The 27,979-nt window shown below is 39.1% G+C and overlaps 2 protein-coding genes across 7 annotated transcripts in view; both read right to left on the bottom strand.

Annotated features, from left to right (window-relative positions):
• Window positions 1–9,248, bottom strand: part of hecw2b (HECT, C2 and WW domain containing E3 ubiquitin protein ligase 2b) — a 49,145-nt gene extending 39,897 nt beyond the window's left edge. Inside the window, exon 1 of the mRNA XM_027030209.2 lies at window positions 8,739–9,248. The gene's annotated coding sequence lies outside the window, so the exon portion shown is untranslated. The remainder of the gene's footprint in view (window positions 1–8,738) is intronic.
• Window positions 9,249–9,551: 303 nt separating this feature from the next.
• The window catches only part of gtf3c3 (general transcription factor IIIC, polypeptide 3), a 21,389-nt gene continuing 2,961 nt past the window's right edge, over window positions 9,552–27,979 (bottom strand). Inside the window, exons 3-18 of one of the 6 annotated variants that reach the window (XM_027030211.2) lie at window positions 27,634–27,860; window positions 25,640–25,763; window positions 24,597–24,788; window positions 23,897–24,062; window positions 23,593–23,749; window positions 23,347–23,479; window positions 22,973–23,073; window positions 22,351–22,522; window positions 21,590–21,792; window positions 19,921–20,022; window positions 19,576–19,711; window positions 19,011–19,236; window positions 15,705–15,895; window positions 11,681–11,805; window positions 11,274–11,426; window positions 9,552–9,992 (exon numbers count right to left, since the gene is read on the bottom strand). In XM_027030211.2, coding sequence (XP_026886012.2) covers window positions 9,870–9,992; window positions 11,274–11,426; window positions 11,681–11,805; window positions 15,705–15,895; window positions 19,011–19,236; window positions 19,576–19,711; window positions 19,921–20,022; window positions 21,590–21,792; window positions 22,351–22,522; window positions 22,973–23,073; window positions 23,347–23,479; window positions 23,593–23,749; window positions 23,897–24,062; window positions 24,597–24,788; window positions 25,640–25,763; window positions 27,634–27,860 — 2,531 coding nt within the window. In that variant the 3' untranslated portion in view covers window positions 9,552–9,869. Of the gene's footprint in view, window positions 9,993–11,273; window positions 11,427–11,680; window positions 11,806–13,874; window positions 14,025–14,242; window positions 15,896–19,010; window positions 19,237–19,575; window positions 19,712–19,920; window positions 20,023–21,589; window positions 21,793–22,350; window positions 22,523–22,972; window positions 23,074–23,346; window positions 23,480–23,592; window positions 23,750–23,896; window positions 24,063–24,596; window positions 24,789–25,639; window positions 25,764–27,633; window positions 27,861–27,979 lie in introns of those variants that run through there. The other 5 variants (XM_027030212.2, XM_027030213.2, XR_004777004.1 and 2 more) reach the window with 5 other exon arrangements.

Here is a 27,979-nt window from a genome sequence, read left to right as displayed (position 1 = left end):
TCTTATCTGGCACATCTTACAGTGTACCAACTTCACCAAAAAATCAATATAACACCATATAACATTTAAAAAAGCAAATCACCATGGATTTATGAGTACTTATTAGGAAATAGAATTTTATGAGTATTTATTAGGAAGTCTTCTATGTAAAGGCTAATTTTTTGATAACAGGAATTATGACTCCATAATTATTCTAATTATTCTGACTCCTCCCCTCAGTGACCTTTTAATTTGTAGCCTCTGACACAGCGGCTTTGTAGCATTTACATGGCCAAGAGCTAATTACAGTAACTTTAAAAGATCAGCTGCAGATGACAATGAAAGGAACAATATTATTCCAGTCTTGTTTACATTTCATATCTAGTGGAAGAAAACAAGGCCTGGACCCAAAGGGTTCACAAACCAATACTTTTGTGAGGTTAGACTGACAAACAATGACATTCCTCACCCCCTGCATTTCCCTGAATTCTACATATTGTCATACAGAGCCATTCTAACATTACATCCAGCACATCCTGTCTTGGGAAGCACCACCGTGGGCCTTGAACTTTTCCTGTGATTGCTATGTACAAGCAACACAAGCACCCCAAGTCTGAAGGTGGAAGACCTCATTCTTCCTCTCTTTCACACATGACCACATGAAGGTTATTACAGAGTCACACAAAAAACAAACAAACAAACAAACAAAACAAACAAAACAAAAAAACAGCTCACCACTGACACACATATTGGTGGAAACTTTCTCTGACTCATACACAAGAAAAAAAAGAATATAGAGACATCTACCATCTTATGGGATACACGTAGACATGCACATGTCCACTTCAGCATGACTGAAAATACTCATCGTGTGACATGGCAAGGGTAAATATTACCATTATATTATTTACATCATCACATACTTTACAACTTTGTCGCTACATAGTTCTATATACTGCACAAATCCTTAAAGACTCCTTGCTGAGGAACTGCTACATAATGTACACAAGTTGCACAAATGTAGGAGAGATGTGAGTAAAGGGCTTAGGTCTTCATGCTGTAACAGTTTGTCTGAATGAGGTCACATCAGTGCAGATAAGATGCTACGTTCATACATGTACGTTTATCTGGGCTCACAACCATCAGCCATCGCTAGCAGCACATTCTGTGGTGAGCACTGTGTTCCACAGCTACAAACATGAATGTGATGACAATCTCCCACAGGGTGGGTAAAGAGAGATCCAGTTTTCTTCTGAGAAATCACATTTGAAGTAAGATAGAAGTTAGCTTTTGTGCTAACAATAATTTGTTCTGTAAGAGAGAGGCATTAAGTACACATTACAGAGAATTTTCAAACACAAAACAAGATTGATTTGGTCACTCAGACCACAGGCTGAAACTGATTGGTTGCTTTAATTGCGTTGGTAGCTGAAATTGAATGGGTGGACTTACAGTTGATCTACATTATGTCAAGTGTACTGAAAGAAACCAATGTGGGTATCAAGCTGGGTCTATGCTGCGGACCAATGGCTGCCAATTATCTGCAATAAGTATTTAAATGATACCGTACCTGGCAAGTTAGTTACTTATGAGTACTAATGGTTTATAATCCAACATACTGCCAGTGTGTTTGTGATGATATTGGCTAACCTGGAATAGGATGGATTCGAATGGTATGTGCCTCTCTGCAGCCCTTATTTAGTTAAAAATTTAATTGTAAATTGTTAATTTGTCTGTTGTACTGTTTTAATTAACCAGTTATGCAATTGTCTTAGTTTGCTTAGTGCTGAAGATGTCCTCACATGATGCATAAAAGTTAATCCATCATTTATCGCTTCATGATTGGACTACTGTAATGCCTTACTATCTGTCTGTACCACTAAATACCTAAACAAACTTCAACTACTTCAAAATGCAGCAGTCAGTTCTTATTAGAACTAGAAAATTTGATCACATCACTCCTATCGTAGCTACCTTACATTGGCTCCGAGTAAATTATATTGCTTATAAAATACTTCTAATGACCTACAAAGCACTGAATGGTCTTGCCCCACAGTACCTTAGAGAACTCCTACTGAATTATGACCCAATATGTCTACTTAGATCAAAAGGTGCAGGCTCTTTACTAGTACCAAGAATAATAAAATCTACCTCAAGGGGTAGAGCCTTTTCCAATAAAGCTCCCACAGTATGGAATAACCTTCCTGTAAATGTTTGAGACGCATACATAGTCTCAATATTTAAGGCTAGGCTGAACACCTATCTGTACAGTCAGGCATTTTATTAACTACTTCCCATCTTAGGTAAAGGTGTAGATCTGGGGGTCCATGGGCATTGAGAGATATGGTAACCTGGGATGTTATGTTGCTGTCACCTCTCTTTTGTCACTCAAATTTCTTGACTTAGCGCAGCAGAGTGCTGATGTTCCAGGGTGCCTTCATGCCTGTGTTTCTTCTGGCTCTATCTTTTTAGCTGTGCTGCCAAAGCTAGATCTGCCAGAGTCCATCTTTGCACATGATAGTTCCCTAATTTATTACACACCTGCATACCCAGACATGCTTAATAACCTATTCTCTCTTTCTGCCAAGGTACACCTACCCCTGATGTTGTGATGTTACTGAGCCTCAACTTGTCTCAGCTGCCTTGGCTACTCCCACCAAGCCCTGATGTCCCCTGCTGTAGCCCACCACACCTCCACCCAAGCTAACTACTTCTTCCTTGCCCTTGATGGACGTTCTAATGTGGGATGGGTTTTGTAAACGGGCACACCATTGGTACCAGACAAGGACTTCTAGAAAACCAGATTAGACATGAATTGCTTATTTTTTCATTTCACTATTTACTCTGCTCCTTATTGTCTATATTGTTACTATTGGGGTGACCGTTGTCGGCCAGAGGAGGATGGGGCCCCCCCTTTTGAGTCTTGGTTCTTCACAAGGTTTCTTCCTCATGCTCTAGGGAGTTTTTCCTTGGCACTGTCACCCTTGGCTTGCTAACTGGGGGCTTAGACTTAAACATGTGTAAAGCTGCTTTGTGACAACATCTGCTGTAAAAAGCGCTATATAAATAATTTTTACTTGACTTTGACTTGTTACTTTCCTTGTGTGTGCTTCATTTCACTTATGCCCCCACCCTCTCCCACTAGGTCAGTTCCTTAGTCGCTTGTTTGCTGTGCATCTTTTTAAAGAAATCGCTTGAAATAAATAGTCGTTCCTTGAGCAAAATGGCATTCTCTGGTTCTTTTTCTATGCTTACGCTACAATACATTAACACAGAGGTTTGCTATTTTTCCACCAGCTGGATTTAGTCCTGGATGAAGTGGTGAAACCATGAAACAGTCTGTACTGTAGGTCTCCTTCTGATATTACCAAAGTTTGCCTACATTGCAAACCTCACTCTAATGAAAGACATAATATAATCTCTAATGTAGTGTAAACTGCAGCCCCCACTCCTGTGGTAACCCTAAGGTAACCCCAACACCCCACACTGAAGGTCTCCTTATCAAGCTGCTTTGAAATACCAGTCTCTGCCCTACTGACCAACTGGTCCTTCACCCCTGGGGCAGCTCATAACACCCACTCAGAGGCCTCTTTTACAAAACACCAGAACTCTTTTGGTTCTACTAAAAAGGGCACTGCATTCCCTTATCAGGTCTTAAAAGGTTTATTACTCCACAAGCACACATGGCCGAAAGCTTTACACCTGAGATCAGGGCAAGAAACTAAAAGACCATAAAAGTACCCTGCTTTGAATTTAAGAATGATTTCACAAGTAGGAATACTTAGATCAACAAAAACTTAAGAAGACCACACTTTTGCAGGACTACTGGAATTTGACCTTTCCCATTTGACCTTTTCGGGAGAATCGCAACGAGACCAAACTCGCATACCTAATCTAGCTTTTGGAGTCCAAAGTATGTAATAAGATTTCTTTTATTGTATGGATTCCACATATATTCATCCATTATGAATCCACAGCGCCCCTCAGTGACTATAACAAACCCATGTATGGCCAACAATTTATTTTTATGTACATAACAGTCTCAGCATGCTCAATTCTGAGTGAAATCTAACTAGCTATCAACACTGAACTGTTATGAAATTCATTCTCTCTAACATTTATGTTGACTTTTCTTATGCCTTTTTATTTCAGTCATTCAAGAAATTATTATATCTATGCCTTAACCCTATTAATCTAGTGTTTGCATATTAACCTTTATAATTGTCTTACTCACTACCTCTTCATCTCAAGTATAATGCACAGAGGAAGATTATTTGAATTATTGAAGCTAGGACAGTAAAATACATGTGTAATCTATCGTTCTCTTCTATCTCTCTGTCACTCACTCTGTCCCCAAGTAGTGTGTTTCTTGATGAAAATGTAACTGCTTTCTTATGTATAAAATTGTGTACTTTAAATTGCTTATAAGAACATCTGTACTCTATCTATAAATATGTGGACCAAATGGATCAGATGAATTATGGTAACTGATCCTATCTGTTATAGTTTAAAAGACATATCTCATAACCAAATATCAATACCTAGTTGTGCCCCTCCCCCCCCCTTCTTTTTGTTAATTTGTTTTTTAATTATCCCACCAAAGCCATAGACAAGACAAAGAAGCATGAATATGCATGAGGGAATCTAGAAATAATATGCCTTGCTCCCCCTCCCATGAGTCAGGGTTATAAAAATCGACACTCAGGAACAGAATTAGTTAAGGTGATGAAAGATGGAGTTAAACTTTAGTTTAGTCTGTCTTGGATTTAATGTGTTAGTCTGTTGTAATCTGTTTAATTTGCTTTCCACCACTCTGTCAACATAGTCAAATTTTTGTTCTTGCATCATTGGTAAAATTTGAATTTATCCTAACAGTAATTAGTGCTAATTAACCAACCTTAGATTTCTTCCAAGCTACATCTAGGATATGCTCTCACATTGACACCTGCGAAGTCAAGAAACAGTCCATCTCAGCTCTACACTCTCGGTGAAACTCAGGCTCGCCATTACAGTAGCAGAGAAGATTCAGGATCAGGTGTTATTTGCAGCTGATCATGGCCACATCTAAACTCCACTGACCCCCGTGCGTGGCGGACCAACATTTTTTTTTGACAACTGTGCCTTGAACCAGAAGTAAGATCTATATTTTCCATTCATATGCCATCTCAGTCTATAGTGAGTTGCAGCTCTTAAAGATAATTCTGTCTAGGTTAATATCTCCTCCCCTCGCTAGTCTATATAACAATAGAAATAAGAATCTCCTCCCCTTTTAGGCAACTTTCCGATAGTTAGCTCCGTTAGCTCTTTGGATAGGTTAGTCTTAGGTAAGTTAGCACCATAACAACCCCCCCCCCCCGATATCAAGTATTTCTTTTCATTGTTTTATTTATCATTATTATTTTATTTATTTTCTTTATCTCTTCATTCCGTTCTTTTCTCCCTCAGTTGTCATTCATTAGAGATTGACTGTACACCTGAGCCGAGTTCGCTATAGTAACCTTTAATACCTGTCTCACGATGTCAATATTTAGTTTATTCATTAATCAATAAACTTCACATTTATTCATCAAGTTGTTCACTGTGGCAAATATATCTGTAGCAATGGTATTCAGCATGAAATATCAACTCATTTAGAAATTAGACTAATATAATGTTAATAAATCTTAGGCACTTCACAAATAGTACTTCACCATTTCTCTATAATTTAGGTTAGTGCTCACTTTCATTAATTCATAACATTATGCGTTTTTCTTACATTAATCTTAGTTACCCAGCGGAGTGTTTAATGCACTGAAAACCATCGTCTCATTGATTATAAACAAGATATTATATGATGTGCCAAAATTGTTCAGATCAGGTTACTTGTCCAAGCATAATCATTTTGGCATAACAAGTAGTTACAATATATATAAAAAAAATATTTGAGCCAACTCGACGCACATAACTGTACTTGACATTATTAGAACAACACTAACAATACACACAAAACAATCTGCACTTAAGACTTTGTTTTATCAGTAATCCTTGACTGAGGCAATGGCCATAAGCAAACTAAACAGAGTTCAAGAGGAACATTTTGGCACAGATAATATGTATGTATGATAGCTTGGCATGTGAATGGTATCTGTAAACAACACTTATGGAAAATAAGTCTACTGGAAAATGTTGCAGGGCTCCTCAAACTGACCATTTTGCAATTCCTTAAGACATTATGCTATGGAGGTTACAATACATGCTGTCTGATGACACCAAACTATTTAAAATAATCCATTTTGAGAGACATTTATGAGCAGAGTATTATCAAAGTCAAGACAGTGTTTAATATAGCACATTGTTTACCTGCTCTGGGACATCACATTGAAATGAGCTTATTAGCTAACTCTGGTGCAAACATCTCTTTTGAGATACATTTAATTTGTGCATGGTCTCTGACCAAATCAATTAAAACTAAAATAAGAAAACCTGAATGGGAAAACACTTACTAAGACATGGCTTGTCATAACCTAGCATAGCAGTCTAAACTGCCCTTAGCTCAGTGACCACCCACTAAGTGCTAAGTAGCTATTGAGATCTCTTTTCACACCAACAGGTGTCTTCGCATTGTCTTCTTCTGAATCTCCTCGATAGGAATATCTGATCATACATTCTGAATCTCCTTGATAGGTATGTCTGATTATACATTCTGAATGGTTCAGAAAGGGTTCACTGGCCCTTCAGCCACCAAAAGACTTAAAGTGGGGCTACAGGTTATAAATAGAAAAAAAGAAATGAATGTGGAGTCTAGCAGGACGATCACTGAAAAAATTGTTGCAATCTTCAAATAATGGACAGCTGAACCTGTGGCCTTCTGAATCCTGGTCAATTCCAGCACAAATCAATTAAACTGAGCATAACATGAATTATCCTAGATGAATTATCATCAAGACATTAAATGGTCTCCTTGTATCCTAAAAGGTTCAAGATTAAGGTCCCTTATACAGAGATATTTTTTTCTGTTTAGAATTAAAGACTGCACATGATGAAGATCACAGCCATTTGTTATGGTATTTTCTTGTGATTAAGTCTTCATAGTTATTCCAACAGGAAAAGGCACCAGTGACATCACTAATGCTCCAATGCCAACCAGCATCTGAACTCATGTAAATCTTTGTAGAAAAGGGATCTTATCAATAAGATGTTAACCCTGAAAGGAAAGTGACTTGACCAACTAAAAAAGTGTATTAACAGCTGTCAACAAGTAAGGAGCAACAAAACCTTCTTGGGCTACACTCTTGTTTTCTAACAACCCCTGCTCCTATGTTGACTAACTGAAACTCTAGCACTTATTGTAGGGTATTGGTTATTGCACTGATTGTTGTCTGAGACAGAACTTATGTATTTTGCACTTCTAGGCATCAGCATTGATCCCTGTATTTCAAAAGCATTCTAGTTCATTGGTGTCTTGGACTCTAACCTACTGAATTGGCTAGGATGTATTCTATGAGTAAATGACAAAGCACTTTTGTAAGTCGCTCTGGATTAGAGTGTCTGCCAAATGCTGTAAATGTTATTCTTCTTTTCTAACACCCCCATGTTATGTTACTTCTCATTGCAGTGGTGATAACACTTTTCAATAGCACCGTCATTAGATTCTCTTACAAAGTGAACACTAATCCCATATTATTTAAATGTAAAATCAATCTGCTGTAATAGCAAGCAGATCAGTATAAAAATAAGCATGACTACATTGTCATATGTCTCATGGGGTTTGCCTTTCCTTTGAAGTGGAGGAAGGAAGTGTGGACCAGAGCATGTTGGTTCTTGTTTCCTCTAAACCTGAGCTTGAGACCTATTGATGCACGTGAAATTCATGTTACCTCCCAAAGATTAGACCTTAAACATGTTTACACAACTCTACCCATTTACTATTTTGAACCATGATGGCAATTTTTAAAAATTATAATGTATACAAATAACAAAACAAACAAACAAACAAACAAAAAACCCCCCACAAGGAACCAATTAATTTGCACTTTCAAAAAGTTCTTAGACTAACCTCTATTTCTGAAATGTGCGGAGGTCAGGCATCTGTTCAAGGCACGTTTTTAAACGTCCCGAGGCTTACACACAGGACCCTCTGCAACTAATACGCTTGGACGTGTATCAATTAGGAAGACTGATACAGGCCATCCTGAAATTGAGTTTGATACTTAGAACAAAGACGCATCTATAACACGTGAAGAGCTGTGGTAAGCAGTCAGTATAACTGTGATTCAGGTCACCGTCAATGTTAGGCTTATATTATTTGTTTCTTGAAGAGAGACTTTACGCTTGTGTATCAATGTACAGAGACGTGTGCGTGAGAAATTTACTGTTCAGGAAAATTGCTTTTCAGTGTTTGAATATTTCCGTTGCCTCGGCATCCCTGCAGAAACGCACGTAGTGGTGGTCTCAGCTCATCTGAACGAACCATTTTCTGGATAATGAAAATCCAAAACTATAAGATAGCTACCGTAAGTGAACGAGGTAGCTATACGATGTAAACAAGCGAGACCCTGCCGCGTAAGTATTCCTAAAAATGTCCCGTAGGAGGCAAATACAATTTAATGTTGCAATAACGTTATCATTAAAAAGTAACGTTCTCATGAAAAAAAAAAACATCTATGTACAAAGAAAGCCACACAAACCTGTGCTATTACTAAAACCGATGCCACAATTTTACTATGTAGTAAATAATTGGGCAACAAATACAAATGAAATCAAAATACATTATCACTTACCATTCAGTGAATCTAAAAATCAACGCTGGCAAGAACTCCCCTGATAGCTGGTCTATGCTCGACCCAGCACAGTTAGTTTAATCCGCACCTGAGGGCCAAGGCCTTCCAAGCATTTCACCAGATTTCGGTCGGGATCCAGCGTGCCGCGGTGGCTACTTCGCCTCTCTCCTCCCTCTCCTCCTCTCCTCTCCTAATATTTACTGTCAGCCTGTGCCGTGGAGCGCTCGGTGCAAGCCTGGATGTAGCGGAGTTTATGTCTTATTCATTTAGAAGACTCCCATCCACCAGACTGTTTACGCTCAACAGAGGCTGAGCGTCTGGACGTCGTCGTTTTTTTCTGGAATAACCTCTGTATGCACAAATACACTGAAAATGAAGACTTCCCGAGTAATGAATGAACGATACTGTCTAGCGTTCACACCCGTTAAGTTTATGTTTGGCGTTCCATTTCCGTTCCTCAGGTCCGCTTTGTTTTGGCCGTCTGAGAGGTGAGTGGAGGTGGAGGCAGCGTCTGTGAGGGTGGCGCTTATTGGAGGAGGGAGTAGAGAGGCGGGGAGTGAGGGGAATGATCAGGAAAGGTGGAGGTTTATTTTTTTGTATTTTTTTTTTTAAAGAAACAAATCTTCCGCAACCCTCAAGATGTGTAGGGTTGTTGAAGAGAGTGTATTTCTCAAGAAATGTTCCAAGACAAGTCCATTATTTGAATTAGTTTTACAGTCTTAAAAAGCCTTTTTTTTTTTGGAAACCCAGCCAAAACCCAGAAGGCCATGTATAGGCCGCCGTCTCGTTTTAAAAAAATAACACAGCAAATGGTAGGCTAATGCTCATCTCTTTAATAGATGTCACACATTAATTATGCTGGGGTGACTCCACGTGTGCATACAAGTACATCGCAGATTTTTTTTTATACGGACTAGGCGATTAACAAATCAAGTAGGCCTATTTAATTGGAATGCAGAAGAAAAGTATTTCCTACATATTTTCTTTATTATGTGTAATCCACAATTTTCAATGACAATATCAAATGTTTATTAAAAATACAATACAAAAGAATATTTTACATATTTTACAATTGCACGGATATGTTCTCCGAGTATGAACACGCGCACATACACTACAAAATATAGGTACTTACACAGTACAATACGTATAGATATAGTAGCGCGCCATTTCCTTGTTGCCGCTAGACTGGTGTATGAGTGATAGATTATAGGCAATCTCCCTGCGCAGGTCCACTTGATCGTCGTCAATCCCCTTCAAATACAATTAGTGAAAAGTGTTATTACTTTGTACAGCACAGCTATAGTGTGTTATATGATGTCTGACTTGGGCTCATAAAAATAAATTGTGATGGGAGGTCAAAAGAGTATAAGGATGAAGTATGAAGGACAATTTGTTTTTGCAGAGTTCAAAACTACAACGTAAAGTAAGCAGTTTTAAAAGTAATTTATTTATTTATTTATTATTATTATTTTTTTTCATTCAAAGGAAGACCAAGATAGTTCCACATTGGCTTGTCTCACATAAAGAACTGTGGTTTAAGTAAGAAAAAAGGGGGGGGGGGGGGGGGGGGCACCATTTCCCATATGAATATGACAGGAATATTCCAATACTAAAGCTCTAAAATTTTTTGTAGCATTCCCAGTCATTTAAATGTTTTTTTATTTGTCACATTCTTGTTTGTATAGTTGCAGGTGGTGCTAAATTGTCCCCAATAATATGAAGATCTACATTTCTAGCATTTGAGGCTCTAATATAGTGCAACTTGCTTTTATTTATCAGGGAGTTAAGACTTCAGACTGCTTTTATCTTACTATCGAACACCATAAAGCAACATTAGGTTATTAATTCAATTTATGATCAGACCCAACAACAGAATGCTTGTAGGCTTCCATTTTATTATTTACCTGGGATTACTTTACTGTTTCATGCTTGATTGAATGTTGTGGGTAATTGATATGTTTCTGCACATTATCATGTTAAAGCTTCAATGAAGCCTTTGTCAGAAAGGATTAAAAGGCTACTAGCTTTACATACAATAAAGGTGTCTTTTAGTAAATTGATATTGCAATACTGGCTTCTGCAATAGTGATATAGTAGAAGACTACAAATGAGCTCACTAACATTACAGCATTCTTGCTTGTAGGCTGTATGGGTCATGACTAATCTCAGACACTCAAGAAGAGTGTTCTGATCAATCACAGCATTCACATTAAGCTGATCCAACAAGCATAAATAATAGTTATTAAAATAGTATTGGCCTATCTTTAGTCATTTTACACCACTGTTTAGCTGTTTTGGTTCTACGCTACCTTGAAAAGCTTTTAATGCTTAACAATTATTATCCTTGAAACAGTTTTTCACTATTTAATTATTATTTTGATTATGTTCACTTTGTTAAAGCATTGTTTCATTTCAGATTTGGGTCCAATTTAAGATTTTAACCTTGAGTCTCTTTTCATCTCATCATTTTACTTTCAGTTTTACCATAAAACCTTGATGGCAGCCAAACGAATAAACTGCTACTCCACCCACCTCCAGTCTGAGTGGAGGGAAACTGAGGGCTTTCTCATAGTAGTGGATGGCAAGATGGGTGAGGCCCAGCTGGTGCAGGGCCCGCCCCAAATTATACAGACTCTCCTGACAGTGACCTCTGAACTCCATGTAACGCCACAGGAATGAGAACCCCTGAAGAAAGGGGAGAGGTAAGCAAAAAGAGAGCGAGGACACTGACATTCAATAAAACACAAAGAGGCTCTGAAAGTGTTGGAGCTTGTTACAAGCCACTCACACATGACTTCTACAGGTATTAGGACTCAGGACAAAGTTGGATTTAAACACAAAGAAAACAGTTTAGCATTGTCCAAATAGTATTTCAGCATTACATACACAAACACGCACAAACTTCAGTCCCTAAAGTCTAACACATCATATCAACACACCTGCAGTACCAGAGGGTGTCTCTTCATGACAAATTTCTGGGAAGCCATGTGGAAGAAGGTGAGGCCCACACACAAGCTGTGGAGAGGGTTACAGGGCTGGTTCCTGAATGCCTGCATGTACTGACCTGTTCCCAAAAAATCAGGGATAAATAGTAAACAAACAATTTAGGCCGTGAGCAATTTATTTAAAATATCACTTCAAATAAACTATTTACATCCAAATAGCAAACATTGAACTAGCTGCTTAGAAAAACAATGGCTCAGTTACTGCCCTGGGTTCTTTAGGTAGTCTTCTTGGCCTGTTAAATATTTAGTTTGTGCATGCAGAATATGAAAGAAGAGGTTAATCATTAGGCACGCATGTCATTGGAGGAAGTGGCTTTGGGGAAAGGTTTGGATGGATTCATGGGAGTGAAAGGAGAGGACAGACTCCGTCAGTCTTCAATCAAAAAAAAAAAATCAATCAGTGCACCTCTCAGTGTCAAAATGTATACAAACTACAGACATGTGAGCTCAAACAAAATGGGCTAGCATCATAGATACATTATTTAGTAAATATTTTTATACCGCAGTATTTTCAGATATATATTGTATAATGTGTAACAAATGTAAACATGGCTACCGTAGTGGGCTAACATTCATGACATTGCAAGCTGATAAGTGTAATATATATAGCGTGCACGCACGCACACACCTCAATAGCATTGAGCCAAATCAGTTCAGCTGAAGATATAAATATAAAATCAATATTCTTTTCTTATAAAGGAGCAGTGTGCCGTATATAGTGGTGAGATTGTGGATAGCCATCCCTCACCCCACTGTAGGTAGGGACTGCCTAGGGTGGCAGTCAGGTGTCAAGCTACTTCCAAATTGATGTGAGTATCCATGAACTCACTGTGTACATGTTAAGTGATGGGGATACATTAGATAGATATTTAGAGATTGTATAGGCATTTAATTTATAAAACTACAGGTTGTATCTTCCAAGTAAGATCATTATTATTACTATTACTTTTTATTACAATCCTGGTACCTTACATATTTTTTAAAACCGACACAGGGAGTTGTGTTGGTAACTGTGCCCATGACGATGTTGTAATGCTATCAAACAACAAATTGCATTTAGATTGCACTAAATTGCCTTTCCAGCAGAGAAATATGCACTGGATTTATAGGCTACTTAACTTCGAAGGTTGCATGAAACTCCCTCAAACGCACCCAATGAAATAAGAGAATTATGAAACAGCACCACCTTCAAGCACAATCAATGATATCGTAGTATGACAAAGTAGTGCTGGAATTCAAATGTTTAGCACAGTTCAGCTTCCTATGCAAATATTGCTGCATATTAGGTAATTATTGTGAAGAAAATTGACATGCTGTTTGAAATACAAGTTCAGCAGCATAGTAAGATTTTGTAGTAGGAAATTTCAAGTTTTAAAAAAGATGCTGAAATAATTTTGCATAACTGCACAGAACTGTCCAGTTACATTTACAACCAGCTAATGGAAAAAGTACAGTCTACAGGAAAGACCGACACATGAGAAAATCAGCAATCATTTTATGTTGCAGGTTTAATGCAACGTAAAATGCATTCATTAAATAATTAAAATGCACAAACTTCAGGATAGGATAATTATCATAGGATAATTATAAGTCTATGGTTGGTTTATATTGTTACTTTACAGTAGAAATGAACACGAACACATCCCAGGCTGGAGAGAAGACAAATCAATCAAGTTTTTATATATATATATAAAATAAAAGACTGCTCGAATTGAATATCCCCAGTCAGGCTGAGGTCACCTTCTAGGTAGTAGCTTATACTGGCAATGCAGAGACTTGTAAGGCCATTGAACATTATGTAAGCTTGGGGAATTGGTGACCTGTCTGTTGGAGAGAAAAAAAAAAAAAAAGAAAAAAAAAGTTGAACCTTTTTTTTTTTTTTTTTTTTACATGGATCGTGCTGCATTCCATTTTAGTTAATTTTTCTGATGATTGCAAGGGCATTCACATTGAAGCAGTATTCACAATGAACTCAGAACTCTATGATCATTGCAGTTTAGGTTCTATAGAAAGCTACACCAAAACAATATGTACTTGCTGTGCTTTTAAACTAGCCAATTTAGGTGAATGTCCACTGCTTTGACAATCATCCAAAAATGGAAGGAGTATGGCATAACCGCAAACCTACCTAAACTGACAGCCCAGGCAAGGAGAGCACTACTTGGAGAAACAGCCAAGAGGCCCATGGTCACTCTGGAGGAGCTTCAGAGAGCCACAGCTCAGGAGGGACAAATCGGTCTACAGGACAACTATTAGCCGTGTACTCCACAAATCTGGCCTTTATGGAAGAGTAGCAAGAAGAAAGCCATTTTTAAAAGCAAGCCATAAGAAGTCTCGTTTGCAGTTTGCCACAAGCCATGTAGGGGACACAGCAAACATGTGGAAGAAGGTGCTCTGGCCAGATGAGACCAAAGTTTAACTTTTTCGCCTAAATGCAAAACGCTATGTTTGGCAGAAAACTAACACTGAACATCACCCTGAACACACCATCCCCACCTTTCAACATGGTGGTGGCAGCATCATGCTGTGGGGATGCTTTTCCTCAGCAGGGACAGGGAAGCTGGTCAGAGTTGATGGGAAGATGGATGGAGCTAAATACAGGGCAATCCTGGAGGAAAACCAGTTAGAGGCTGCAAAAGACTTGAGACTGGGGCGGTGGTTCACCTTACAGAAGGACAACAACCCTAAACATACAGCCAGAGCTACAATGGAATGGTTTAGAGCAAAGCACATTCATGTGTTAGAATGGCCCAGTCAAAGTCCAGACCTAAATGCCATTGAGAATCTGTGGCAAGACTTAAATTGCTGTTCAGACGTTTATCACATAAAATACATTCAAGTTTGTAGGTGCAACATGAAAAAAATGTGGAAAAGTTCAAGGGATATGAATACTTCTTCAAGGCCCTGTAACTCCCTCAGAAAATCTGCCAGAGTTGAGGTCAAAGAGGGGGAAAGGGAGGCAAACTATGCACTAAGCCAAGGCTGAACCCACATTGACCACCTGTTCCAGCATTTTTTGGACAATGGTAAACAGAATGGATGAGCTGAGAGTCTGGATTACAGCACAAATGGATCCTGCAATATAACTGTGTCTGTGATGGAGACATGTCTAACAGCAACGTCCCCAGTAGTGTGGTGGAGATGGATGGATGGGAGCAGCATGTTCAGAGTGGACAGAAGACTCTGGTAAGAGCAAAGCAGTGGCCTGTGCATTTATGTCAATATATAAGGGTACATTGTAAATCTGTGTTCTAGAAGTCTGAACACTGAAAACAGGTAGTAGCTCCAAAACAACTTGGTAGCTCAATGTTCCAACATCTGCAAGCGGTAACTGCTGTCAGAACTAGAAATTGATAAGGTACAACACAAATGCTACGGCAAGGGGAAACAGGACAACAAGTCATCCCCACACTCCAAAAGTTTGCTTCTGCATTTCCTTTGACCATTCTGATGTTTCCATATTCAGGTGATTTTGCTCTTCTAACTTTCAGTGCATGCCCCCTACTAATGTTAGCCAGATAACCAGTCCATCGAGCCAGATCAGTGATGTTAAAACTTAAGTCTTCCAAAAAACTCAGGCCAAATCTGATCTAATAGCTCTGATTTTTGAATGAATATCTCTTACTTTATAGGGTGACTCACAGCAACAGGACAACACTAAATTTTAATTTCTTTCACAATAATTTACCAAATATGCAGCAACACTTGCATAGGAAGCTAAACTGAGCAAGCAGTTAGATCACCCATTCTGGGCTACTCTAGAAATATGGTGGCCTCTGTCAGAAGAGGACCCACTCCCTATGATTCATAGGTTTCACTAAGGAAAACATGGTATACTATATTTTATGTTTGCTCCTTAAATCTTACATACTGCTCCTTTAAAACAATCCATAAATGACCCCCAGGTGGAATTGGAAAAGAGGCAGAAAGCAGTTGTCTCTGTGCTGTGATGGTGTACCGAGGGCGTGTTTGAATGTGCCAGACACAAGCGAGGTGTGTCCGTTGAGGATACAGAGCGCATGGCTCTCTGGGTTCTTCAGCATGAGGCGCAGACAGAAACGGTGGTGGCGCACGTCCTGCGAGTGCAGCGTCACCTGGTTGAAGACGTTCCAGAGCTGCGCCCGTTCCACGCTGCCCATCAGCATGAGTCTGGAGCCACACAAACACACACAGGTTCTAGTGAAACTGCATTAAAACACCTAAACTGGGAAAAATAATGCTTTTGGGTCATTTTTGGCAGATTTGGCAAATTGGACAAATTGCACAAAGATGAATGCAAAAAAGGTGCTTATACAGAACAGATAAATGGGGGTCATCACTGGTCATCTGGCTTCTGAACATCACCACTGAGTAGGTGACTTGGACATAGGATATATGCATAAATAATAATGTACCCTAATGCTTCAATGCTGTTTTTATTGATCAGGCCTTAATTAACAATTGTGTAATCGTCACCAATTTCAATAAACGTATAAATAACAGTGACACCCTTTTTACTTCCACAATTTAGCAGCCATGTGTTAATGAAATGATTAACCATCTTTTAGCAAAAATGTTATCAAGTTGTACGAATATAGTGCATTGTATAAGTACCCCCTTTTTTTTTTTACATTTCATCCATTACCCTTTTTACATTTGTATTTTATAATTTGAATAAAAATGACATTAATTGGACTCATCATTTGACTGACCAACAATTTTTTTTTTTGACACAAAAGCTAGTTAAAGAAATCTGTTCATTGCATAAGAATTCACCCTCCTCAAATCCAATACATGGACACAGCACCTTTTGCTGCAGTTACAGCTGCATGTCTTTCAGTCAGTTGATGTTTCATCTTTGTACAAATAGACTGCTGACATTTTTGCCCATTCTTCCTAGCAAAATAGCTCAAGCTGTGTCAGACTGGATGGAGACCATTTTCAAATCTTTACACAGATTCTCAAATCAGAATGAGGTCTGGGCCACTCCAACAAAATGAGGTTCTTTCTTTCGAACCACTCCTATGTACCTTTGGCAGGTGGCTAAGGAGCACAAACAAAAAAGGAAAAAAGGTTGATACACATGTAAAAAAATGTTTATGTTTGTTCAGCACATACCCCAGGACTGATCGCCCAATGGGGAAAACGATCGTGAATGGAGTGACTGTGAATCCCAGGAACCAGGGAGAGAACATTTTTGGACAAAAAAGTAGCAGGTTGTTGGATTTCACTTGAGAAACCATTCGCATCTTCTCCCTTCACTTTTGCTCAGTGGAAACATACCTGGAGGTGTATGATAATTTTTTTTCTCTCCTTTATCCTGGGGTAGTACTGAGTATAGACTGTGTTTGCTGAGGGATTTACAAACATCATTTTCTGATCTATCAAGGTGGATCTTTGGGTGAGCTTCGAATTGGAAAAGAGACCGCTGAGTCTGCCCCCAGTTTACCTTGCTCACTATTTCCCGATTATGGATGCTTTTACTGCTGGCATATTCATTATGTTGTGTGACCTGTCATGTAAAATTATGTTCTGTATATGTGTGAAATGAAACTACTAGTAGGGAATGTTGTGGAATACGCTTGGTATTGGGTGTTATACAATGTCAAACATCTTTACATTAGTTTGTGTATATGTGAGAAAGCATTCACCCAATAGCGCTAGAAAGTGTTGTTTTTGTTTGTGAAAAAGCCCTGGGGAAAACACTGAACATCTCATAGTAGTTGCCTGTACAGAGATTGTACAATGAGCTTTTAAATGGTAGTAATGCACCTTGCAGCTAGTCTTCAAGTTCTTCGCGTTGTATTTTGTAGCCATTACCGGTCTGGTTTTTTTTGGTTTTTTTTTTTTTTAAATGGGTCTCCGCATCACTTGGTTTTAATCATTGTAAGACTAAGCTAAGATAGTGGGCCTGTACTTTGTTCCAGCACTCACTTGCATACATAAATACAAAGCATAGTGCATCTTTTAACATCCAGGCAGCTGAGGAACTTGAGTTCTCTAGGCATGTGACATGCAGGCAACCCCATGGCGACATCTCCGAGGTCTCCAGCACTCCAGAAGTGCTGTCATTACATCGAGGATGCTATATTTTACTTATACCATGACCATGGCTCTCTTGCTCATGTCTCTTGCAGACTAGAAAAGTTTTCTTCAAGGATTGTTCTGTATTTGGCTCCATCCATTTTCCAAGCGCATTTATATTGAGACCATGAGACACTTTAAATGGCACACAGATGGCATACTCTAGTGGACCTCTGATGACAACCATTTGTACCAGTACCAATTTGGGCATTTTCATAGCAGTGGATACAATTATTTTTGCGATCACAATTTTATAAAATTTTATGTATGAATAACTTTGCTAACTATATTGGCTTTCTTCACATGTTTAGTAGGTTTATGATATGATTACAATTATGTTAATTTCAATTAAAGATTGTAACAGAAACTGAAAATATTCAAGGGGTCTAACTACTTATACAAAGTATTGCACTGGAATAATAGCAAAACTTGTTTCCTAAACAAAGCAGCATTGACTCTATCGAGCAGGCATACACCAAGGAACATTCTGGATTTTCCATGCCAGGGAAAACGTTTGGCAGGAAGTTACTTAGCTAGGTTAGCATAGCATTTTACCAGTCATTCATCAGAAATGTGTGATGAAAAAAATAAAAAAATCAAGTGGTGATAACACCCAAGCAATGTAAAATAATAGCCAGCTAGCTAACAAAGGCAAGAAATTTTCATCTAACATATGCAATATATATTTGATGCTATGTATTTACTTTTCTGATGCTATGTATTTTACTAAAGCTTTGTCAACTTTATGTTATCACTATAATAAATTTACTAAACAACAGACATATATAGAAATTGGTGAAAACCACATTATTTTGATCCTGGTAAATAAAACCACAGAATTGAATGAAGGTGCAAAAACAAGATATGCTGTGTCCTAGTCATTCAATCCACATGACTTGGACACAATAGAATACAGAGAACTAACTTCTTAGAAAGGGTTATTATTATGGAAATTATTTCATACGCAAACAGCAATGCAAAACTCAACTCCAATTCTGCCATTAAAACTCTTTAAGAATGAAAAACACATGGCCTATGCTTTTGGTCAACACAATTAAGCAAATAACTTGCACAAAATGTCTTCTTGGACCTTTAAATGCATAAGGCAACATCTCGAAATTGCCTTGCTTTTAAAACTTATACAAATCACTGAATTTTACCAAATTCATGTTTTAAAGCAAACTTGTTGGTATGTATTTACCGGATGTAGTCATAGGCTTTCCGGAAGTTTCGGTCCAGGAAGGCAGCAGAGAGGCCCAAGTATTCCAGCTCCTCACGTTTAGTACGGTCATCATAGAAGGAGTAGAACTCCAGCGAGGAGTCGACAAGCAGCTCAGCCTCGCCAAAGCGTTGCTCCTCACACAGCGCCGTTAGGCAACACAGCAACAGCTTCCACCAGTCTTCCCGTGACAACACGCTTGTCTTACCTACCACAGAAATGCAGATCATCACACAGAGACAGTGCTCCTCTATTGCTTTACTTTGGTGGAGTGGGGGGCTTTGGTCTTTACAATTCTGGAGGGAAAGAGACCACCTAGACTCAGTGATGTGCTTGCCCAAATACACCCGATTCAACACATTTATACCACAACCACAAGAGCTTTCTTCAGTGTAGCAGATTACTACACACTTTAAAAAATCCACACTTTTCTCCCTGAAGTACTAACAACCCATCCCATCTTATGCAGAAGCAGTGTGGAAGTAATACAGTGGATATGCTGGTTCCTCATTGAACTAATGGACATAAGCAATGAAACCATAACTACCCGTCACATCCAGGTAGGCCGCTTCTTGGTCCTCGATTTCAGACAGCTTGCTGCGTGACACTTTTATCAGGCACACGTGTTTGCAGCCAGACGAAGTGCTAGCTATCAGACACACCTGAGCTCTCACCATTGCCACCTACAGGTGAGGTAAATATGAGAGAAATGGCTAGCAGTCAAAGTACATGAAGTGTATATAGAATGTACTTCACTAGTTTTGAATCTCTAATATCTATTTCAAGTTTTAGCATAGAAATAAGAAATTGAAAAAAATGAAAAATTGAGATTGAGCTCCCTTTCTTTGTCTCTAAGAGGTAAAAATGAAGAGAGGGAGAGAGAGGGATAAACCTTGAGCAGCATGGACAACATGGTCAGCAGAGTGTCTATGTAATCCTCAGTTCGGCCTTGAGATCGGAGCAATGTGGAGCGGTGCAGCAACAACTTCAGCTCCTAACGTGCATACATACCAAAAGCAAAATGAGAAAAAGATGCCAGAATTTATTTTGTTTATTTGATTAGCCGGAGCAATGTTGTTTGAATAGCTATACTGTCAACTTTGTCAAAACGCTAAAAGACATTTTGATCTGTGTTTTTTTAAAAAATGTTAAACTAAAAATGTTTACAGGCATTTTAACCCCTAAATGCACATCCAGTTTTAAGCTAATTTTTGAATAATTTGTATTTGTTCACTTTAACACTTTAGTTATCTGAAATTGTACACATAGCACAGTGTTCATTCAGGATTTAAATTGAAGTAGACACTTAGGTGAAGACATCCACTCACATCCAGGCTTATTTTTCCATTATTTAGGTTCCATATGAGCTCATCTAATTCCTCCTCTGTCAATGTCCAAAAATTAACGGTTTTTGTTTTTTTGTTGTTTTTTTTTTTTTTGGGGGGGGGGGGGGGTAAATAACGTATTTGGATGCTGGAGATTCATTTTCAGTTATGTTCTACATTTCATCAGGGTCTTGTCAAAAAAAGTGAACGATTTTGAGCATATTCCTGAAATTGCTCAGTTTGTTTTGCTAAAACATCACAACAGTGTTCAACAAATTACTAAAAAAATATTAGCTTCATTACAGCTTCATTGTTAAAAGCTAAACAATATTAGCTTCATTGCTATTAGGGTAAATGTTATGCTGGGGAAAATACTGTAAATGCTGTAATACTAAAGAGAAAATGGTATGCTTTCTCATCTATACTCATAATTTGTAGCCGGATTACGAATTTTAGCAACCACGGAATCTAAGAAAGGTCTTCTCATTCCATTCAGAGTGTTTCTACATGAGTAACATGCATTTTTTGGTAACTAAAGGCTTGTGGATTTTGTGTTACAAAGGAAAGGAACAAATTATTTTGTACAAAGATGTGACCAAGCAAAGAACTTTAAACAGTATATAGAATGTTAGTAAACATGTCATGCAGTTGCGTTGATGCTAATTGAATTTTCTATGGCAAAATCTTATACCGGAAGCAGGTTTTAAAAAGGGTCATTTAAAAGGACAGACATGATTGTTGTGGAAATTTACCAAAAAAACAATGCATTCAGCATGGGATTTCTGATGAACGTTGCACGTAGACAGCTCAAAATCGGTACACACGTATTTATATTAGTGCTAGGAAATTTTATGTTGACAGTTGTACTGTATTTTAAGAATATTTGATGCCATCAAGCGATGTATTTGATCATGACAGATCGCATGCTAGAGGGCACAGATGCAGTAGCATTTTATTTTACCTCACCATATCAATTTGAACATTTTCATCATGAAATTCAAAGGTGATTTGTGGCAAAGTGTGTTCGAAAAGTTCCACACTAATTTGTAGTAGTCAACATTAATGAGAATATTATGTACTACCATTACAAGTAGTGCATAGCACCCAATTTTGGGCGTAGCCTATGGCTATAATTGGCCAAGCTATATTAACAGTCTTCTAAATAATGCAAAGTGAAATAATTCACTAAATGGATGATTTAGCTACACTGAACAGGACTGTGGAGAGTGCACGAACCTGCTGTGCAGCAGCAGAGTCCTGTGCCAGTGTGTCGGGATCGTGCATGGGCTCCAGGGCCTCTAGGGCACGGTCAGGCTGGCCCAGCTGCTGTTGCAGGGTGGCCAGGGCAAGACGTGCCTCCAGGTGCAGTGGGGCCATCTCCACCACCTTGGTGTAGCTCCGGGCTGCCACCTCTGCATGGCCCAGTGCCTTCAGGCACTCTGGAGGCACACACGTAGAAACACAAATGCAACAAGAAACACAGTCCCTTCAGGTACTCTGGATGCACACACAAACAAATGTAAATGCAAGCACAAACATATAGGTTGCCAATATTGCATGTCTTCATAGGGCACTATCACAGGGCAAGGCAACTGTACTTCTATAAAAATGTACATATACACACACACACGACCCGCTCTTCGGCTGCTTGCGTCACAGCTTTGTTGGTGCCAACCCAGCAGCATTTTGGGGCCAGAATGGTACTAATAGTTCTGGCCAAGAACCTGTGATTTTGTGGTGGAAAAGTGCAGAACCGTTTGGGATTTTGGCACCATGCCAGTGGAAAAGTACAATAAGTGACAAAGTCAATGGTGGTTTACCATAGAAAAGCATTCTGAATCCATGAACAGGCCTAATCTTGGTCTATGAAACTACAAGTATTTCAGAATTGGCAAAGCATATAAAGCTACTAAATAACAGTCATTTGTGTGTAACAAATGGCTGAGCAGCTACGAGCCAGTAATAGTTCACAGGCAGGCAACAGTCGAGTGGCATACCAGCATGTCGGAGCCAGACCACGGCCAAGTTGTAGCGCTCGGAGCAGACAAGTGCGGAGAGTAGCGGCAGGGCCGAGGTGTACTCGCCCTCGTCCATGAAAGCTTCGGCCACGTCTAGGTAAAGATCTCCCAGCTCCTCGGGGCTCTGTTCCATCAGGGACGTCAGCATGGGCTGCAGTCACAGACAGGACAGGCCCCACAGTCAGCTGAGTCAGTCAGCAGCTCCAGGATAATAAGAGTGACACTGATTAAAACAGCAGTATGGCACTGGGCCTGTCTTACTTAACAGCCTTGCTTAGAAAAATTACTAGTGTAATATGGCACATCAAGATAATAAGCCATGTCAAGAAATATCTGGTATTTGGCAAATAAAGATTCTGAACAAGATTTAGCCTTATTTCTTGTTAAGGTTAAGCCCAAAATGCTATTATAATGAGATGTGCCAATTTTAACATGGACTGGGTTTTGCAAGCAGAGAGTAACAGAGGTTGGATAATTTCTTGCAATGGATGGAGAATTGTTTTTAAATTATGTTTGTATATTTGGGTTGGGTGTATTAAGTAAAATGTTTGGTATGCATTACTCACAAGAACACATTTGCATGTAAATATGAAGCACTCACATCCAGGGGTTTGAAAACATGCTGGTGGATCAGGCATACCATGAGCTTCACCCTGATATCTACTGGAATGTCATCAGGCACTCCCACCTCCAGAATCGGTCCTACAGAGGAAGAACCAGGTCAGGTCTATTCAACCTACACTAGTCTAATTCCAAGGTGCCTCAGGTGTGGTTCCAACAGTCATCAAAACTGAGGATTTAAATTTGAACTTTGATGGTCGTGTCTTCAGCAAACTAGGTATGCCCCTGTAGATTATGGAATGAGGAAACTAAGAATTTATTTCTCTGGCAGAAACAATGTCATCTCTGGTCTCCTCCTCACCCCTCTCTCTTCTGCAGGCTTCTCCCTCACCCTTCTCTCTTCTGCTGGCTCACCTTTTAGCACATCTTTCTTCTCATCACTCTTCTTCCTTACTTCCTCCTCCTCGGTTCTCCCTTCAGTCTGCTCCATGCCTTCCTGACCATCAACCTCTCTCTCCAGCACAATGCCACAGAATGTAACCAGGGCCTGAGTCAGGCACACAGCACAGTAGGGTGAGTCTATACAAATAATTTTATGACAAAGTACATGCCATGAAATGTATCACCTTCCACATACTTATACAAACAAGTGTTTATCACCTCTAAGGCTTTACTGTACTGGTGGTTGGCTACGTAAAGCTCGGCCGCCATGTTAACACATTCGTGTGTGACAAGCTCAGGGTGACGCATCAGGGCTTCCTCCATCACACCGATAGCTGAAGGAAGTTCATTACTCTCATAGTAACTCCTAATCTCACACACACACACACACACACACACACACACACACACACACACACACACACACACACACACATACGTTTAACTGGACAAGAAATAGATGACTGAGGACCGCAAAACTTGCATGTTTGTGTTTGTAAGTGTGAGAGAGCGCATGTCTTACTTGGCCATGTCACGGGACAGCTGCATGAAGTGCTCCCCATCAGTAGGGGGCAGCAGACTGAGGATGCGGCGGTAGCCATCCATGGCCTGTTTGTGCTCGCCTACCTGCTCATAGAGGCTGGAGCGCTCCCACAGGTAGCGTACATTACTCTGGTCATACTTAATCGCTACATGCAACACAATCACAGAGCACAGATTAGCATTACAATGTAGCAGCATTAACACGCATCTATTTATATTCTCAAAAGGTCAGCGCTCCCATCATCCCTTTCAACTAGGGCTTCATGAGGGCAAATATAACATATTTCAGCTATACTGGCAAACCTTTATCCTGTGGTGGGTCTTAGACTGCATTAAAAAATACAGTTGTGAACCTTTGATGTAACATGGCTAAAGGCTGGCATACAATTTTAAGCAAGATTTATTTAGTCATTTATAAATAAATGCTCAAGAACAATTTTTTGTACACCTCACACAAATATTTTATAGTATTGTAATAAATACTGTATTATACTTAATAGTTGACATTTTGGGTACATTATTCAGTAACTACTCTGAATTAATCAGTAGTGATATTGAAATTACTACGAAAAGGTACATAGTTGCAGACTGAAGACAGAGTCTTGACCCACCAACAGATGCTTGGAAAGTAGTGGACTAACTTTACCAGTGACAGCACTACAGAAGAGCAGTACCCCGACCTTTGGTATAGCATATGATGGCCTGCTTAATGTTGTCCTGCTCCAGGGACATGTCAGCTAGCTTGACCCACTCCTCACAGTCACTGGGGTTCAGATGTGCTGCAATCAGTCCAAACTGCAATGCCTTCTCCATGTCACCCTGGTCTTCATAGATCATCGCCAGTGTGGAGAAAGGCTCATATGCCAATGGGGCTGGGAGCATGCCAGAGGAGGAGATCATCAAATCCCGAGCACAAGTGACTCAACATTTCCCTTTAATACTAACATATTTCAGTATGTGACATTTCTAGACTGTACACTCTCAGGCCCGTTTCCCGAGTTCAGTCCTGTTGTACAGTTGTGGCCAAAAGTTTTGAGACAAATTTTGGTTTTGGGATCATGGCCAGAAAACTCCCCAGATTTCAATCCCATTGAGAACCTGTGGTCAATCTTCAAAAAAGGGTGGACAAACAAAAACACAGAAACTGTGATCAACTCCAAGCACTGATTAGGCAAGAATGGGTTGCTATCTGTCAAGATTTTGCCTATAAGCTGATATCCAGTATGCCACGGCAAATTGCAGAAGTCTTAAAAAAAGAAGGGTCAACACTATAAACATCAAGTCTTTGTTTAAACTGGATGTATTTGTCAATAAAAAGTAAAAACAAACAAACAAACAAAAACTTATGAAATGCTTATAAATTGTACATCATACTGTATAAACATTTCACAAAAGGATCTAAAAAAAAAACCCGAGGCAGTAAACTTTGTGAAAACCAAAATTTGTCAGTCTCAAAACTTTTGCCACAACTTTACTGACCATAAATCTGTTTCGTAACCAGAAAAAAATTGACTCCATTACAAACTAAGTAAGCCCTATTAATTTATGCAAAGACATGACGCATGAATGAGTAAATTACCTTCAGATTTTAAACTACTCACTTAACACACATTTCACAATTTTTTACATCCGTTCAATAAATCAAATGTGTATACAACATTAGTTTTAGGAGCCTGCATCCAGAATTAGGAAACATGTGACTGAAGCCCGAGAAAGAACAAACCCTGACGGATGATCTCCATGCACATAAGGATGGCGTCATCCTTCTCTCCTCGTGCGTAGCGGATGTTAGCCTCACCCATTAGCCCTCGGAGGGCACGTGGAAGCTTGCTCCGTGGACGCCTTTCCTGAAAGAAAAATAAAAGACAAAAATACATATACAAACAGCCAGCGAGTCACAAGCAAAGGTACTGATGTCAACACAGAACTCTCTGATGCAGAAGCACTGATGCAACAAGTACCAATAACCTGCCTATCCACAACATAGCAGGTCCTGTCAAAAACACTAGTGAACAAGTTGAATAAGCATGCACTACACAAGAAGCTAAAAGCACAGTGCTGTTCACTAGAATTCCAAGACTAGATGGGCCAAGCTGCGTAGCTTTTGTTGCCATTGTAGGTTTTCTGTCTTTTTCTCCGTTTACACCTATTCAGGGTTCAGACTAAACAGCCTGATTTTGTCAAATTTCCAGCATCTTACCCAATTATGAGCATCAGGAACGAGGAATAGGTCTTGTAGTGCGCCACTACCCGTTCAACAGCACTCTGAAAGACGGAGCATTGCAGAATTTTTTCTGTTTTCTCACCTAGTCTGACATCATTTGTGATGTGGGACAGATTGCTGTCTGGTACAGAAATGTAAACTCAGCAAATAGAAAGAAGGATGATACTGCTACATTTATGCAATGTTTTTGACATGTCTCAACTTCTCTTTGAAAGAACTTGACAGCCCATATTGTCCTCTTTTTGACACCCAGGAATGGATTCACATTCATTTCACTTTGTTTTCTTTTCTTTTTCTAAACTCAAAACTTCCAGCATCACACTTAGCGCTTCTGTAGCCATGATAGACAATTTCTTGACCCTCCTACCAAATGATCTATGAACTTACACATGACTTTTGGCATCAAACATGCAGTGTTGTCAGTATCCCAATAAAGATACAGAAATCATGCCACTATGATCACCTAATCTGACATCATAACCATTGTGAAAGACAAAATATCACGTAGTCTGAACCCAGCATTTCTCAGTGTATGGGCATATTTACTTTGTACTTATACACCATCATTACACGATATATTTACATTGCAATTTTACAGATTTCTTTTTTTTTTTTTTTCCCCCAACTCTTACTTGCTGCTAAATTACAGAGTTTTACTCCAGGATAAATTATTTGCATCACGCTCTAAAATGCAAGTATATTAAGGCTAAACAAAGCAAATTAAAAATGAGACTAATATATCAATACCCCAAATGGTAATGTATGGATTGGAATGGAGCATATGATAGCATCATCAAAAGGTTGATATACATGTTAGAAGACAAGGGTCTTGCAATGCTGTTTTGGGTATATGAAAGCATGTTGAAAATAATTTTGCAAAAAGAAACTCACTTTACCTTGCTGCACAATATCATACAATATCCACTTTACTGAAAAAAAGTAATTAGAAGCCTCTTTTTACAGTTAGAGACTATAGCCTATCTTCTGCCATCTTCATTAACGATTAGTATCTAAACACACAAGTGATACTTTTAAGATATTTTTAGTTGCTAGGCTATTCCTAACAGCACTAATGTGTGAACCCTCCAGTCACATTCACATCTACTACCATGTCATTGTAGTAGTGGATTATTCTTGATGCAGCATTAACACTGATTTGGTAATAACATTCAGACAGCTGTGCTTACACTGATTCTGCTATGTTAAATAGTGAGCTGGTTAAAACCTAGAATGCATAGCAATTTAAATGATGAATATGTTTCTAAAATAATAATTAGCTGCTCACTGTGGTCATACTGTAATAACCTGAATTTAGAAGTGGTGTGGAAATGGTGTTATAAAGTTACATATGTGCAGATACTCTAGTAAAGTGTTTGAGATTAGAAAACAGAAAATGTTACAGATCAGATTAAATGCATTTTAGAACTAGGGCCAGGAATGAAAAATGAGCAAGATTTGCTCTCTCACTTTAGCTTGTTGCACACCGTACGCACCTTCATCATTTTCTTGTTTTCCCGGTTTAGTTCCATCTCAAGAGCGAATACATCTCCTGGCGTGATCTCAGCACCACCATTGACCTCATCATCTGCGCCATCTTCCTCTCCAATATCTCTCCACTCCTCATCACCATTGTCATCCTCATCCATGTCTACAAGCCCCTCCCCCATCATGGAGGCAAAGGCCTTCTGGACAGACACGCTGACCCCTTCTTCCATGCCACCTGCCACAGGAAAGACAAATTAGCTCTCAGGCTCACAAACCAGTATGTCTTCTATACCATACTTACAGCGGTACTGCATCAAAACAAAACCATTAGGCTGTTTACCAGCTTAATGGACC

The sequence above is a fragment of the Electrophorus electricus genome, chromosome 16, assembly GCF_013358815.1.
Source record: "Electrophorus electricus isolate fEleEle1 chromosome 16, fEleEle1.pri, whole genome shotgun sequence".
Taxonomy (NCBI): domain Eukaryota; kingdom Metazoa; phylum Chordata; class Actinopteri; order Gymnotiformes; family Gymnotidae; genus Electrophorus; species Electrophorus electricus.
This window is presented reverse-complemented; position numbering and strand designations above follow the sequence as displayed.